The following is a 12013-nucleotide window of genomic DNA, read 5'->3' as shown; positions in this document are numbered from 1 at the left end:
TGCAGAATGTTCCACCCTGTGGAAAATTTGCATACTTACATTGTTTTCCAGTAAAAGTATGACTGAATTATTTGATAGGTATAAAACTGGAATTCTTTGTGAATCTCTGAAAAGTCAAACATTTGCTACACATGGAGGAGTTAAACGAGTGAGCAAATTTATGACTTTAGAAATCAGAGCGAAAGAGATTTGTTAAGTTTAACCAAAGGTCACTTACACCGGAAGTGTGGTACTCATAGCATTGTACAGTCGATTTGATGATACGAGCAAGGTGGAATGACTATTCTTTTGTGGAAGCAAGAGAGAATTGATGTAATACTATTTCCCTTTTTAGCCTATAATTTATCAAGTTAATTGAAGCAGTACATTACCTGACAAGAACATACATTTCTATGCTACTTATTGTTTGCCAAGACTTAAAGAAACGGTTGCATTCTCTCTCGAAGGATATCATATTGGTCTTCTGATGGGTCACCTTTCTGCACATTAACAATCAATGGCAATTTGTTATATTCTATGTGTGCTGCACAATGCAGGACACATGGAAACAGCAAAAACAAGGAGAAATAAAGCATTTCTCCTTGTCTCGCCTGTTTAAGACCAGATTTTCCCTGGTCTTAATTTTAGCACTGCCTCCTATTTATGCCACCCTTGCATTTAGGGGGCAGTGTCAAAAACGTTGGGTGTTGCGGTGGAATGCCCACCACAACTCCCATTGACCTCCCCTTTCATGCTAAGTATGGTGTGAAAGGGTGCCTTATTTACAATGCAGCTTCAACCCACGTTAAGTGGCTTAAAGCTGCCTAAAATAAGACGAAGCCCCTCTCGCTACCACAACATGACTAAAAGTGACATTGTGGTAGAGATAGGGGCTTGTAAATATGCCCCCATGTTTTTGGAAAATTGGGATGTTAATATTGCATAAAGGTTAATCTTTCTGTTTCAAACTATGCCTAGATTAGGCCCAAGCAAAAATGTTAATAATAATTTCAAGTAAATCCATAATAATGGGTGCTGGAAATGGCGTGTTTTCTCTCAACTTTTTGCATTTGTCCTTCCCAGTTTTCTGCTGCTCTGGATGCTAGCCTTAGTACGCAAGCGCGCTTGGCACTGCTGTGCAGTGTCAAAGAGCTGTGCTCATCATATACATACTGTGAAGCGATGTATGTATGATGGGCTGATTCGAGTTAGCTGTAAGTGGCTTGTCATGGGTTAAGGTCTATACCGGGGGCATGTATCTCGAATGTGCCTCTGTGGGCATGCTGGACTGGTTACGCCATCCATGGAGGTAGCTCATCTATTGTGCAACAGGCTTGCCCTGGTGGGGCCTGTGTGCGTGGGTTACTGTTATTCGGTTTGGCATTTAGAAAACTGTGTACCAAGGTTCTGCATGTCTCCTGCTGTATCAGAGATTTCTCTGGTGACTGGGTGCAGTGTTAGCAAGAGGGTGGGCGTGTGTGTGTGTGTGAATGGTATGGGCTGGTGTGTTTGGTATTACAGGGCCTACTTCTCACATTGGATTAGCATGAGGTGGGGTAGGAAAAAGATTCTCAAGCATTATTTCCAATTGGCAGGATAGTAACAGTATAGTGTTTGGTATCAATGAATTCGTAATTGTGAATCCTTTCCAGTAGTACGAGTGGGTTGAGAAAGTGGGCATTTCAATGTGCGTGTCTCTGTGTGCCTGGTAGCCTGTTTCCTAATTCACAACTATGTGCTAGGGGGATGGACACATCTGTGCATTCCTGCTAGAGGGCCATAAACTAGGGGGTCAAGGGAAACTCCAGACCTCTGAGGGGCATTTTTGGGATGGTTATATGGGGTTAAAATGGCACATGCATTCCAAGGGGCACAGTATTGGCCACACTAACGATTATGATCAAAACTCCCGGGGTAGGACAGCAGACAGGACATAATTAAGAGAGGGCCTTTGCATTTCAAAGGAGGCCTTTTAAACTGATCATATCTTCAAAGGCCATGGTGGGTATACATACTGGGGTTTCAGACTCCGAAAGTAGAGACACTTTTGGATTTGGAACCATACTACGCTGGTTTGATACTGGGAAATTGACATGAGTAATCATTAGGGCAGGAGGGACTGCAACTGGACCATCTGCAGACTTGTTATGGCTTGGAGCTTGTCGTGCTCCAGGAAGGGGACTTTCACTTGGTGGATTTTGCCTGGACATTGCTGACCTGCAGCTAGTGTCAACTGTCGTGTCCTAAGACTCGAAGTACTCTCCAAGGACCGGTGAGCTGGCATACTGTCCATGAGATCCCAGGGCCACAAAGGATCTCATTGTCTCCACAAGATCGTAAGGCCCTCAATGAGTGTGGCAGAGACAGGTGGAAGTGATCGTGGTTGGGACAAGGACCGTCCAGACATACACCATCATCTCACTGTGCGAGAGGAGTGTGTGCGCAAAGACCAGTAGCCATCTGAGGTGCTGGAATGTGAGGAGTTTGAGGACTGTGAGGGAAGCTTGCAGGGTCTGAGGGATCTGTGCTCGCTTGCGCCCAAGAGCATGTGGTGTCCAAGGGGTGAGCCGGGAATTAAGACCGTCTTCGGCCTCCAGATTTGGATGACGATTGTGTCTGACAATGCGGCCTTTCGCTGAGGTTGTTGGCTCCCTCTCCCTGGACCCACGCCACAGAGTGCTTTGTTTTGTAAAACATCAAGACGACACCTAAGGGGTTTTGTGTGCCTTGTGGTCATCTGCAGCTGACTATCGGGGTCTATGACAAGTCACACCTTCGCTTCGGGGGAAAAAATGTCTTTAGACGTGGAAGTGCGACAGCTTCCTGGGTCACAACCTTTTGGGGAGATAGCAATCCTGCACTCGTGCAGGTGTCGTCGAGCAACTGGAGGTCTAATCCAGACGGACAAAACTAAGTAACTGTTTCTTTCCATGTTTAGGTGGTTCCGTCTGTTGAGTCAACAGGGCGTCAGATGAAGTTGGACCAGAAAATGGTATGCAAGAACTGTGTAACTGCACATGTGAAATGTAAATGTAAATGTAAATGTAGTGCATTTATAAAGCGCACCGCACACCCCCGAAAGGGTCTCTCAGGCGCTGTACACATACCGCTGTGGAACCCTTCCTGGCCTTTCCCTGTGAAGTGCCCACTCCTGGGCACCCCCAAGGTGAAGCCAGGCATCCTAGCACTTTTGGGGCCATTGTGGAGATTAAGCAAGCTATTGCCCAGAGTTGCAGAGTGGGACCCATGATTAGAATAGGCACCGAGGCGAGAATTATCAGGTCCGGGGAAATTGAGCCCAAGACCCGCCGAGGTGGGAATTGAACCCTGGTCTGGGCAAGACCTCTGCATCAGGGTCTGCCGCTCTAACCATTGAGCACATGTGCAGTGGCAGAAAGTGCTACATGAGCAACGTTCCCCATTAGACTTTAGAAACTGTAAGGAAATATTTTCTAGAAAATTATCTTGCATGACAATTTCATGCTATGCATACTTCATGCACAATTTTCACATGGTTGACTGCCCAAGCCTATAATGCTAATAACGTAATGTTCCTGAAAATATGCACATTTCCTAAGGAAAACAATGTAGCAATTTCATCCTGACTTGGTTTGCATACTGCAGTAACACTTTACCTGGATATCCTTAAGGCAGATTCATAATCTCTTTTAATCACAAACTGTCTGTTGCAGCTGTGACTCTCTCTAGATCGCAATGAGCAGTCCAGGCAACTGCACACTTTATCGCAACCACCCGTGGTTTTGACAAATAAGGCATTTAAATGAATATGCCTCGTTTAGGTGTTGACGGAATTCAGCGAACAAACATAAACCCATAGATCTCATTGATTTTTTAAGTAAATCGTGATTGGTATTAATGAAAATCACATGAAATATTTATTATGTATTGCTTATTGTAGATAATTATAATGCACCTAAAGCTTCATTTGGTTAACCTGTCACTATTTTAATTTATTCCAGCTAATTCCTGGTATGATAAAAGCTTTTATTATTAAGACAGAGAGGGGGCACGGATACATTTCTAGCTAGTTATGCCTAATATCCATTTTTCTTCCTTCCAGAGACATGTAGTGTGGAACATGGCTAGAATATGTATTTTATAATATAAAATAAATGAATAAGTAAATTGTTCAATTTCTCCTCATTTCTCTCGGTGCAATTAGGAGTATGAAACAGCAGGATATTGAAATACATACTTTGAGTGGATCTGTGAAAAAGTTTTATTAAAAAAATGATGAACTTCACAAAGAAAAGTATACAGCAATATCATCATCCTCCAGCCATGTCAGTACGGCTAGATACATTTTAATACAAAGCTAGATAAGATTTGAACCATCAATTAATGCCTTCAATTATAGAATCATCTGTGCATTTCTGCACAAAATCAATCAGGATAAATTGTTTTCAACTTGATACATTAATTGCTAGGCCACAAAAGAGTGACAATATATTCACTAAGAGAATCACTCCGTTGGTGATCACTTGGGATCAAATTTAAATTTAAGAAGCACGTCTAACACCTCTGTTTTTTACTCAGCTGATGACCTGGGAAAAGTCAATCACTTCTCATTGACCCATCCTCTAGGGTTCTTCAGGCAAGGTCTCCTTAGAAGTAGGTCATTAAGAAAGGAAAAGATTACTTTCAAAGTTCAACCATCTATGATTATGGAAAACTGATAATCAATATAATTTTTTGTTTTTTCAAAATCTTTTTATTGAAGTTATTCGGAGCATCACAGTAATAAAAAACATGGCAGGTACATTTATACAGTAATCAGGTCAAGTGCTATAAATATCTCCCAAGTAAACACAGCTTGTGAACGAGGACCCAACCCAGTGCACATCTATGCTTCTACGCCCCTTTTGAATCCCCTCGCTTTCATTATCAGTTCTTCTAGGAAGCGACCCAGTTGTAGGGGCCCTGATTGAGAATGTGAATGTATGCTGTCAATACTATGCGCTCCATTGAAAAAAACATGATCAAAAAAGAAGAAAAACAATGTAAACAGGGTATCATGGTGTAAGTGGTGTAGAGTGATATGCCATGTGGGGTGGGTGGTGGGCAGAGTCCAGATGCATCTCAAATTGGGGATAATTCCTCCTTGGGGGACTCCCTACTTGGTTAGATGTGAATAAGGTGAAGAGCCCTTAGTCTGGGGCTACATGCAAATAAGGGTAGAACCTCCGATAGGTATATCACCAACGGGGACCAAATGTAGTCAAAGCCTTTCCTAGTGTCCACCGTGATGTCCGTCAGTCGTTCGAGTGCCAGCGCTCGCCACAATCTCGCATGCCACTGTGTGATGGATGGGGCCTCCAAGTGGCTGCGACCGCCATCTTAGCCGCTCTGAAACATAACCACATGATGGCTCGGTCACTGTTTGTCTCTTTAGTAGTGGATCTCTAATTCCCAGGTGGGTGTGTTCAATGGTCTCCGGTATGGGATATCCTAGAATCAGTTTTATTTGAGACAGAATTTCCTTCCAAAATGGCTTAATGGATGGACAGTCCCACTAAATGTGTCTAAAATATCCCAACAAACCACAGCCTCTCCAACATCTATCAGAAGTGTTAGGGAATATTTTATGTAGCTTCTGCGGGTGCATGTACCAATCATACATTATTTTGTAATGAGCTTCCCAGAGGTACATAGAGCGAATATGTTTTGTTATGTCTTTATATAGGCAGGTCCACTGCTTCTCCTCTACTGGGTTAGTCAATGTGGTGTCCCAGAGGGCTCTGTGTCTCAGTCTCTCCCGAGGGCCCAACGACCAGATAAGAGCATACAAAAAAGAGATATTGCCCTTGGTGTAGGGTCCCAACTGTGCAAATTTCTCTATTGGGAGCAGGTCTCTGGTGGCGGCCAGCTGCTCCTGTGGTTGCTGCACCCAGTGTTTGAGTTGCGTGTAATAGAAGCCCTCAGTTGCCTCTAACTGGAACTCTTTGGCGCATTCCGTGAAAGTCATTAGTTCCCCCTTCTTATATAGGTGAGTGATCAATAGACAACCCCCCTGTTTCCACTGCGTAAAGGGTCCCGCCTGCATGGCCGGAGGGAAGTCGGTATTGAAATGAATGGGGGTGAAGGGCGAGGGAAGGGTAGATAGGGATAGCGTTTTAGTAAGCAGATCCCAGGCTCTCAGGGTAGTGGCTGTGGGCGTACTTATGTACGCGTTTGGTGATCTGTGCTGTTTTTTTAACGACAAAAGATCCAAAATGGTCCTGCCCATTATCTGGCAATCCATATGCAGCCTGTGCTTTTCAGACTCCCTGAGCGACCATTCAGTGATGACCCAGAGCTGGGCCGCTCGATAATAGCTTCTAAAATCCGGGAGGGCCAGTCCCCCTTCTGATCTGGGCCTAACCAGAATCAGGCTCTTTGATCCTGCCAGATAAATTTGGTGACTGCTTTTTTGAGGTCAACAAAAAATTCCCTGTCTACAGAAATCAGGAGGCCTTGAAATAGGTAGAGTAGTCTAGGGAGAATATAATTTATCCTTAATTTGTCGCAGTAGCGGCGGATAATATAAATTGTTTGACGGATCTTCTTCATCACATCTTCTCATTTCAGTCTTTGTCTGTAGAATGATGCTAACGGTGAAATAATGTAGTGATGTGGGATTTTGGTAAAAACAAGTTGTTATTGTCTCCCGCTCACCACAGGCTAAGTAGCTATGCAATTAACTAAAGTAGGATGGAATGGAATAACACCAATCCTGACAATATTGTGTCATTTTATACTGTTCTTGCTTGAAGCAATTTGTATTTCTTTTAAGGTCACTCATCGCTTGATATACTATCTTATGCTTGCTTTCCCACAATTTTTGCCAATGTGTTTGTTCAATTCCATCCATGCGCTGGACATGTCCCATCCACATACATTTAGACCTAGTTTTAGGCCCACAATTTTATTTCCATTAAGGCTATTTATGATGTAATACTGTCTAACAGGAGCGGGGGGGTTGTTTTGTTCTCATTTGAGATCTTAAAATGTCCCCTCTGTCAGATTAAGTCATGGAAAGGTGGAAGTTTTGCACTCATTAAAACTAAATCATATTTACATGTTATTTTTCATATCATGCTTAGATATATTCGCCTGGGAGTAAATATTTATTTGCAATGACTTTAAGAAAATACATTCATTTTTAAGTTTGGATGTATCCACTTGGTTATTTTAAACAATTTTTGTAGGTTTGCAGTTTATGGACTCAGCAAAAAGGGAAACAATTGGGGGTTCCTTTTATGAATGATTTGAATACTAAAGATAATGAAATTAGTATCATTAGTAGACCAATATGCTTCTAATGTTATCATTCAAATGTAGGCTTGATGGATTGGAACGAGATAGCAGGCTGTTTTGTGGATGATAGCAAAATCCATAATGGATGTGAACAAAGAGCAAATTTTGCTAGTTCAGTTATTAAAACTGAACAATTTTACAAAAAAAACGGCATCAGCACATGCAGTGCTTTTAAACAAGTCGAGTTTCATGAAAAAATGGGTAATGGTTCACATTCTCTGAGTTTTTAAAGAGTCCCTCAGAGACTCACTATTTGGTGAGATTTCTCAAATCAGTTTACTTATTCCTACTTGCAATATATTTTTCTTTGTTTTTTTTTTTTACTTTGTCAATTGAGGCAGCTATTTCAAAACTTCAAAATAGGCATCCTGAGAGCTATCACCCAGGGTGTGTGGCCACTGGCCTCTGCATTAAACACTGTTTGTATTCTTCTACATTAGGCACAGGTCCCCCCGAGACAGCTGCGTTCTTCCAACGCTAATTTGCTGTCACAACCCAGATTCAAACGTGTCAGGCTGGGGGGGAGGGCATTTAATGTGGCTGGTGCTCGGCTATGGAACGAGCTCCCTCCGAGGATCAGGCAGCTAGACTCCTTAATGGAATTCAGAAAGAGTCTTAAGACCTGGCTCTGTCCAGTAGCCTGATTGCCTACTGGGTTGCCTATTCCTCTCAGCTTAATTTCATCAACTGTTTTGTCAAGCGCCAGGATACCCGTAGGGTGATAGTGCGCTATACAAGAGCATATACAATACAATACAATACAGGGACACCTGCCAAGAGTGTAATTGCATGCTTAACAAATATCAGTTCATTAAGTTAAGAATAACATGCATGAAGATCACCAAACCCCTGCCACCATCTGATTTAAAAAAAAAATGGTGGTAACTGATATTGAAAAATTCAGTGACCACGAAGTTGCTTCATAGTTTACAACACAATGATCCTTCTTGGTAGTCATAATTGTATATATTCTGATACTTCATATATTGAACTGAACTCACCATCTGAAAGAGTAACAACTGCTATGTCTTCACTGGAGACACCTGGGCCATAACGATTGTAAGCTAGAATTCGCAGAGAGTATTCCGTAAATTTTCTCAGCCCTTCCAGTTTGTAATATAGTCCATCCACTTCTATATTCTGGGGACAGACAAAGCAGGAAATGTATTTAATTAGCATGAAAGACGCGCCAGTAGAGACTGATAAGATGAGAAAATGCAAACGGAATATATATTGGCAGTTCTATTCTCCACCTAGCCGAAACTATGTCACTGAAAAAATCTTCAAACAAAATGTAGGTCAAGCTTGTTCTTTGAAAAAAATGTATTCAAACTTTAAAGTAATGGCCATTGCTGAACTTTTTTCATGTTGGTGATTCAGGATTCCATACAAAAAATGCTGTGAAAAATATGTGCAATAAAACAAATACTTGACAAAGTGGGTCTCAAAAATAAGCTACCATTGAAAGGTAAACAACTCTAGGTACCATCCGTTATTGTAAAATACAGAATAAATGTGTCTGGGACATGCTTCTGATGCATCCATGCGAACAAGAGGGATTCTGTCCTAATATTATGAATCATAACTAAGTTGGGCCCAATAGAAAAAGTCAGTTGTCTATTAGAGATAATTGATTGCAGCCAGTATACAGGTGCACATATAATAAGATTGAGCAAAGTCTGTTTAAAAGGTGGGAGTTTTTATTTCTTTGAGCATTTTCAGCTCCTGGCATCTGCTGGGCAAAAATACAAACTTTAGAAGCAAAATCTACTGCCTGATCATCGAAATGATGGACATGATTTATGTCATGTACTAGCTACACTATCAAATACAGCTTGATGCTGTTCCTAAATGCAAGGAGGAGGCTGGAGATCACTAGCTGGCCAGATATTCAAAGTGAATTCAATGATCAAGAAATAGCTTTGGCAAGACTCCAAATAAAATTGAAAGAAACCAGAGAAACAAAAAAAATGACTAAAGTTGTTTTCTAAAAATAATCTTCTAAAAACATCAAATGTTATTTTGTATAATCAGTTCAAAAGGCACCGAGGTCCCTTTTAATAAAGATATATTTGTGAGTATTAATTATTCGACGTATTTCTAATATTTCCCAAAGTATTTCCTTGTCTGAAAAAAACGTTGCGTATCAGGCCATAAAACTCTGGGAATACTGGTGCATCAGTCTTAGAAATTTTACCCTGGTGAATAGATTGACAGATCTCAGCACTCTAGGGACTGGTGTGACATTGTACATGCACTGCTCTTGCACTTTTCTAGCTTTGACGTATACTTCGTGGGAATTTCTCCTTAACACATCTCTAACATTTTCCTTTTCTTTTTCACACTCAACGTCAGTACCTCCACTCTTGAATACACTATACCATCTGCTGATTCTTTACAATTTACTATTATTAATTAATGCTTACAAATGAATATTATTCATAATGAATCAATAGTTAATCAATATTATATTGTCATAATTAATTCTTTTATTAATCATAATTGATTACTCATGTTATTAAATGCCTATATTATTAATGATTATTACCTAGTTAATGAGCTACTTGCACCTATCTATTTGTGCTCCATATGTTTTGTATCAACCCCACATTTCCAACCACCTTCTTCCCCTGTAGTTAATTCAGAACTTTGACTCACTACAGCAGTAATCTCTGGTGTGAGTTACACTTATTCCTACTGCTTAAACAGTCAGCAACTACTCTAGTGTGTTGAAAAGTAAATGGTAACCCAACTCACAAGGATTTCAATTTTGTATAAATTCCTCACCTGTTCTCTTCCAGTAATTGTCTCTGTACACAGGACTCTGTAACCTTGAACAGGGCCATTTGCATAGGCAGGAGGTTCCCAGGAAATGAGGATTGAGGTAGGCGAGGTAGAAACAGCTTTTGGGTTTTCAACTGGACCTGGAACTTGCACTGTGAGATAATGACACAAGTTGCAAAATAAATCACTTAGCGACCTTTGTGGTTGATGGCAAGTTGCTTTTATGAATTCATTTCTTTACCTTTAAATAGCCAGTCACGTATGCATAATTTCTCCTTCATGCAAGAGCACAATTAAACCTTAACAATCTTGAAACAGTTGGAAATGGATGCCAGCAAGCCGTTTTTAAATCAGAAAAAACCATACACACGCACACCTGTACATGCTTGCACACACATACACTCCACCACCCTTCATGGAAACTCTAAAACTTCAAATGTAGCTTAGAGGAGAAGTATTCTCCCAACAGTGGAGCAACAAAGGCTCTGGGTCAGTGGCTCCATTCTTAGGATACCTTGATCATGAAGAGATTCATGATCACAATCACCAGTGGCTCACTCTGTATTGCACAGGCCATTCTCAATCTAACTAGAAACATCACACAAGCATCAATGTCAGTGAACTTATAAATAATAAAAGAGGGGGCAGGCATGCACTTGCCAGGTGGGTTAATAGCCAATTCACCTGTGCTTGTAGTCACAGTTTCTTGGGGCAACTCCAATGTGGTCTCGGATGAGGGGCAGACAATGCTTCCGGGACAGGTTGGGGGCTTTCAAGCAGGCCATCTCAGCAGCAGGCAAGCTTGCAGAGATTTAGTAGGACCTTTAGACTTGTTCATAGCCCACATGATATGGGCGGTAGGCAGTTTATGTTTTGGAAGCAGTAAAAGCAGCATGGTCCTTGTCGGTCTGACTTCCTAATGATGCTGATCAAGCTAAGATGAGGACTCTGATTTTATTTCCAAGTTAGGGTTGTTAGCATCAGTCCACTTCCAATCAGAATCTCTACATTTTATCTAATGTCCAAAACCATTAATTTAGTCTGGGGCAGTGTTTAAATACTAAAGAGGGCTTCTAGGAGGAGCAAACCAGCCCTCTTCTCAGAAAGCAATGTGCAGACCGTTGCCTACATGCAGGTGACCATGCAAACTCTCCAGGAGAAGGCCTGGGTGGTAACATTTACTTGTCCCCTCCTGTTTGCCTTGGAACACAAAGAACATGGAAGGTTGAAGACATGGCGAGCATCCACCCTCCATCATGCAGCCACCACTCTTACAAAGACCTCTATTGACAGTTGCTCAGCTATTTATTTATTTAGATACAGTGTTTTTCTAAAGTGCTTCTTCACTTAGTGGTATAAGAGCACTGCGCATTATAATAACCATTGCATATTGAGTAAGAGAACATGCATACAGCAAATATCATGTCAAACAGAAGACTAACCAGGGAGCTGGTAGGTAAGAGGGGTAATGGGAGTGGCATGATAGAGTAGATATATAACACGTCAGTAAAGTGATTACATATTTTACATTCGGGGAACAGCCCTTAACAGAGAAAGGGGCAATGCATCTTAAAATGTGGCAGACAGATGATTTTCGAATAGAAAATTCTTGAGATATTTTCTAAAGCAGAGGATGCCTGGTGCCATTCTTACTAGGCTGGGAAAGGAGCTCCAGATTGGGCTGGCAACACTAAAAGAATATTGCTTTTGAACATGGTATAATCTGAAATTTGTGAATTCTAACAGGAGGGACTAGTCAGCTTGAAGCATTTACCTTGCACACCTGTTCCGATGCTCAGAATACATAATGAAATAATGATGAACATGTTTCTGAACAATTGTTTAAATATCTACAAATTTAAATCGCCATTTGCAGGTGCACAAAAATAACACTCAGTAATTGATTGTCCAGTCTGTACTTTGCTTTATAAAA

General features: G+C 41.2%; 1 protein-coding gene across 5 annotated transcripts in view; it reads right to left on the bottom strand.

The window, feature by feature from the left end:
* DCC (DCC netrin 1 receptor) overlaps positions 1–12013 on the bottom strand; it is a 1201728-nt gene that overhangs the window by 243425 nt on the left and 946290 nt on the right. For all 5 annotated transcript variants that reach the window (XM_085629855.1, XM_085629864.1, XM_085629892.1 and 2 more), the window contains exons 10-11: positions 10084–10232; positions 8298–8436 (exon numbers count right to left, since the gene is read on the bottom strand). In XM_085629855.1, the coding sequence (XP_085485981.1) occupies positions 8298–8436; positions 10084–10232 (288 nt within the window). The remainder of the gene's footprint in view (positions 1–8297; positions 8437–10083; positions 10233–12013) is intronic.

Source organism: Triturus cristatus, chromosome 2_1, assembly GCF_964204655.1.
Source record: "Triturus cristatus chromosome 2_1, aTriCri1.1, whole genome shotgun sequence".
Taxonomy (NCBI): Eukaryota; Metazoa; Chordata; class Amphibia; order Caudata; family Salamandridae; genus Triturus; species Triturus cristatus.
Note: the sequence above shows the minus strand (reverse complement) of the source record. Positions and strands in the feature narration are given on the sequence as shown.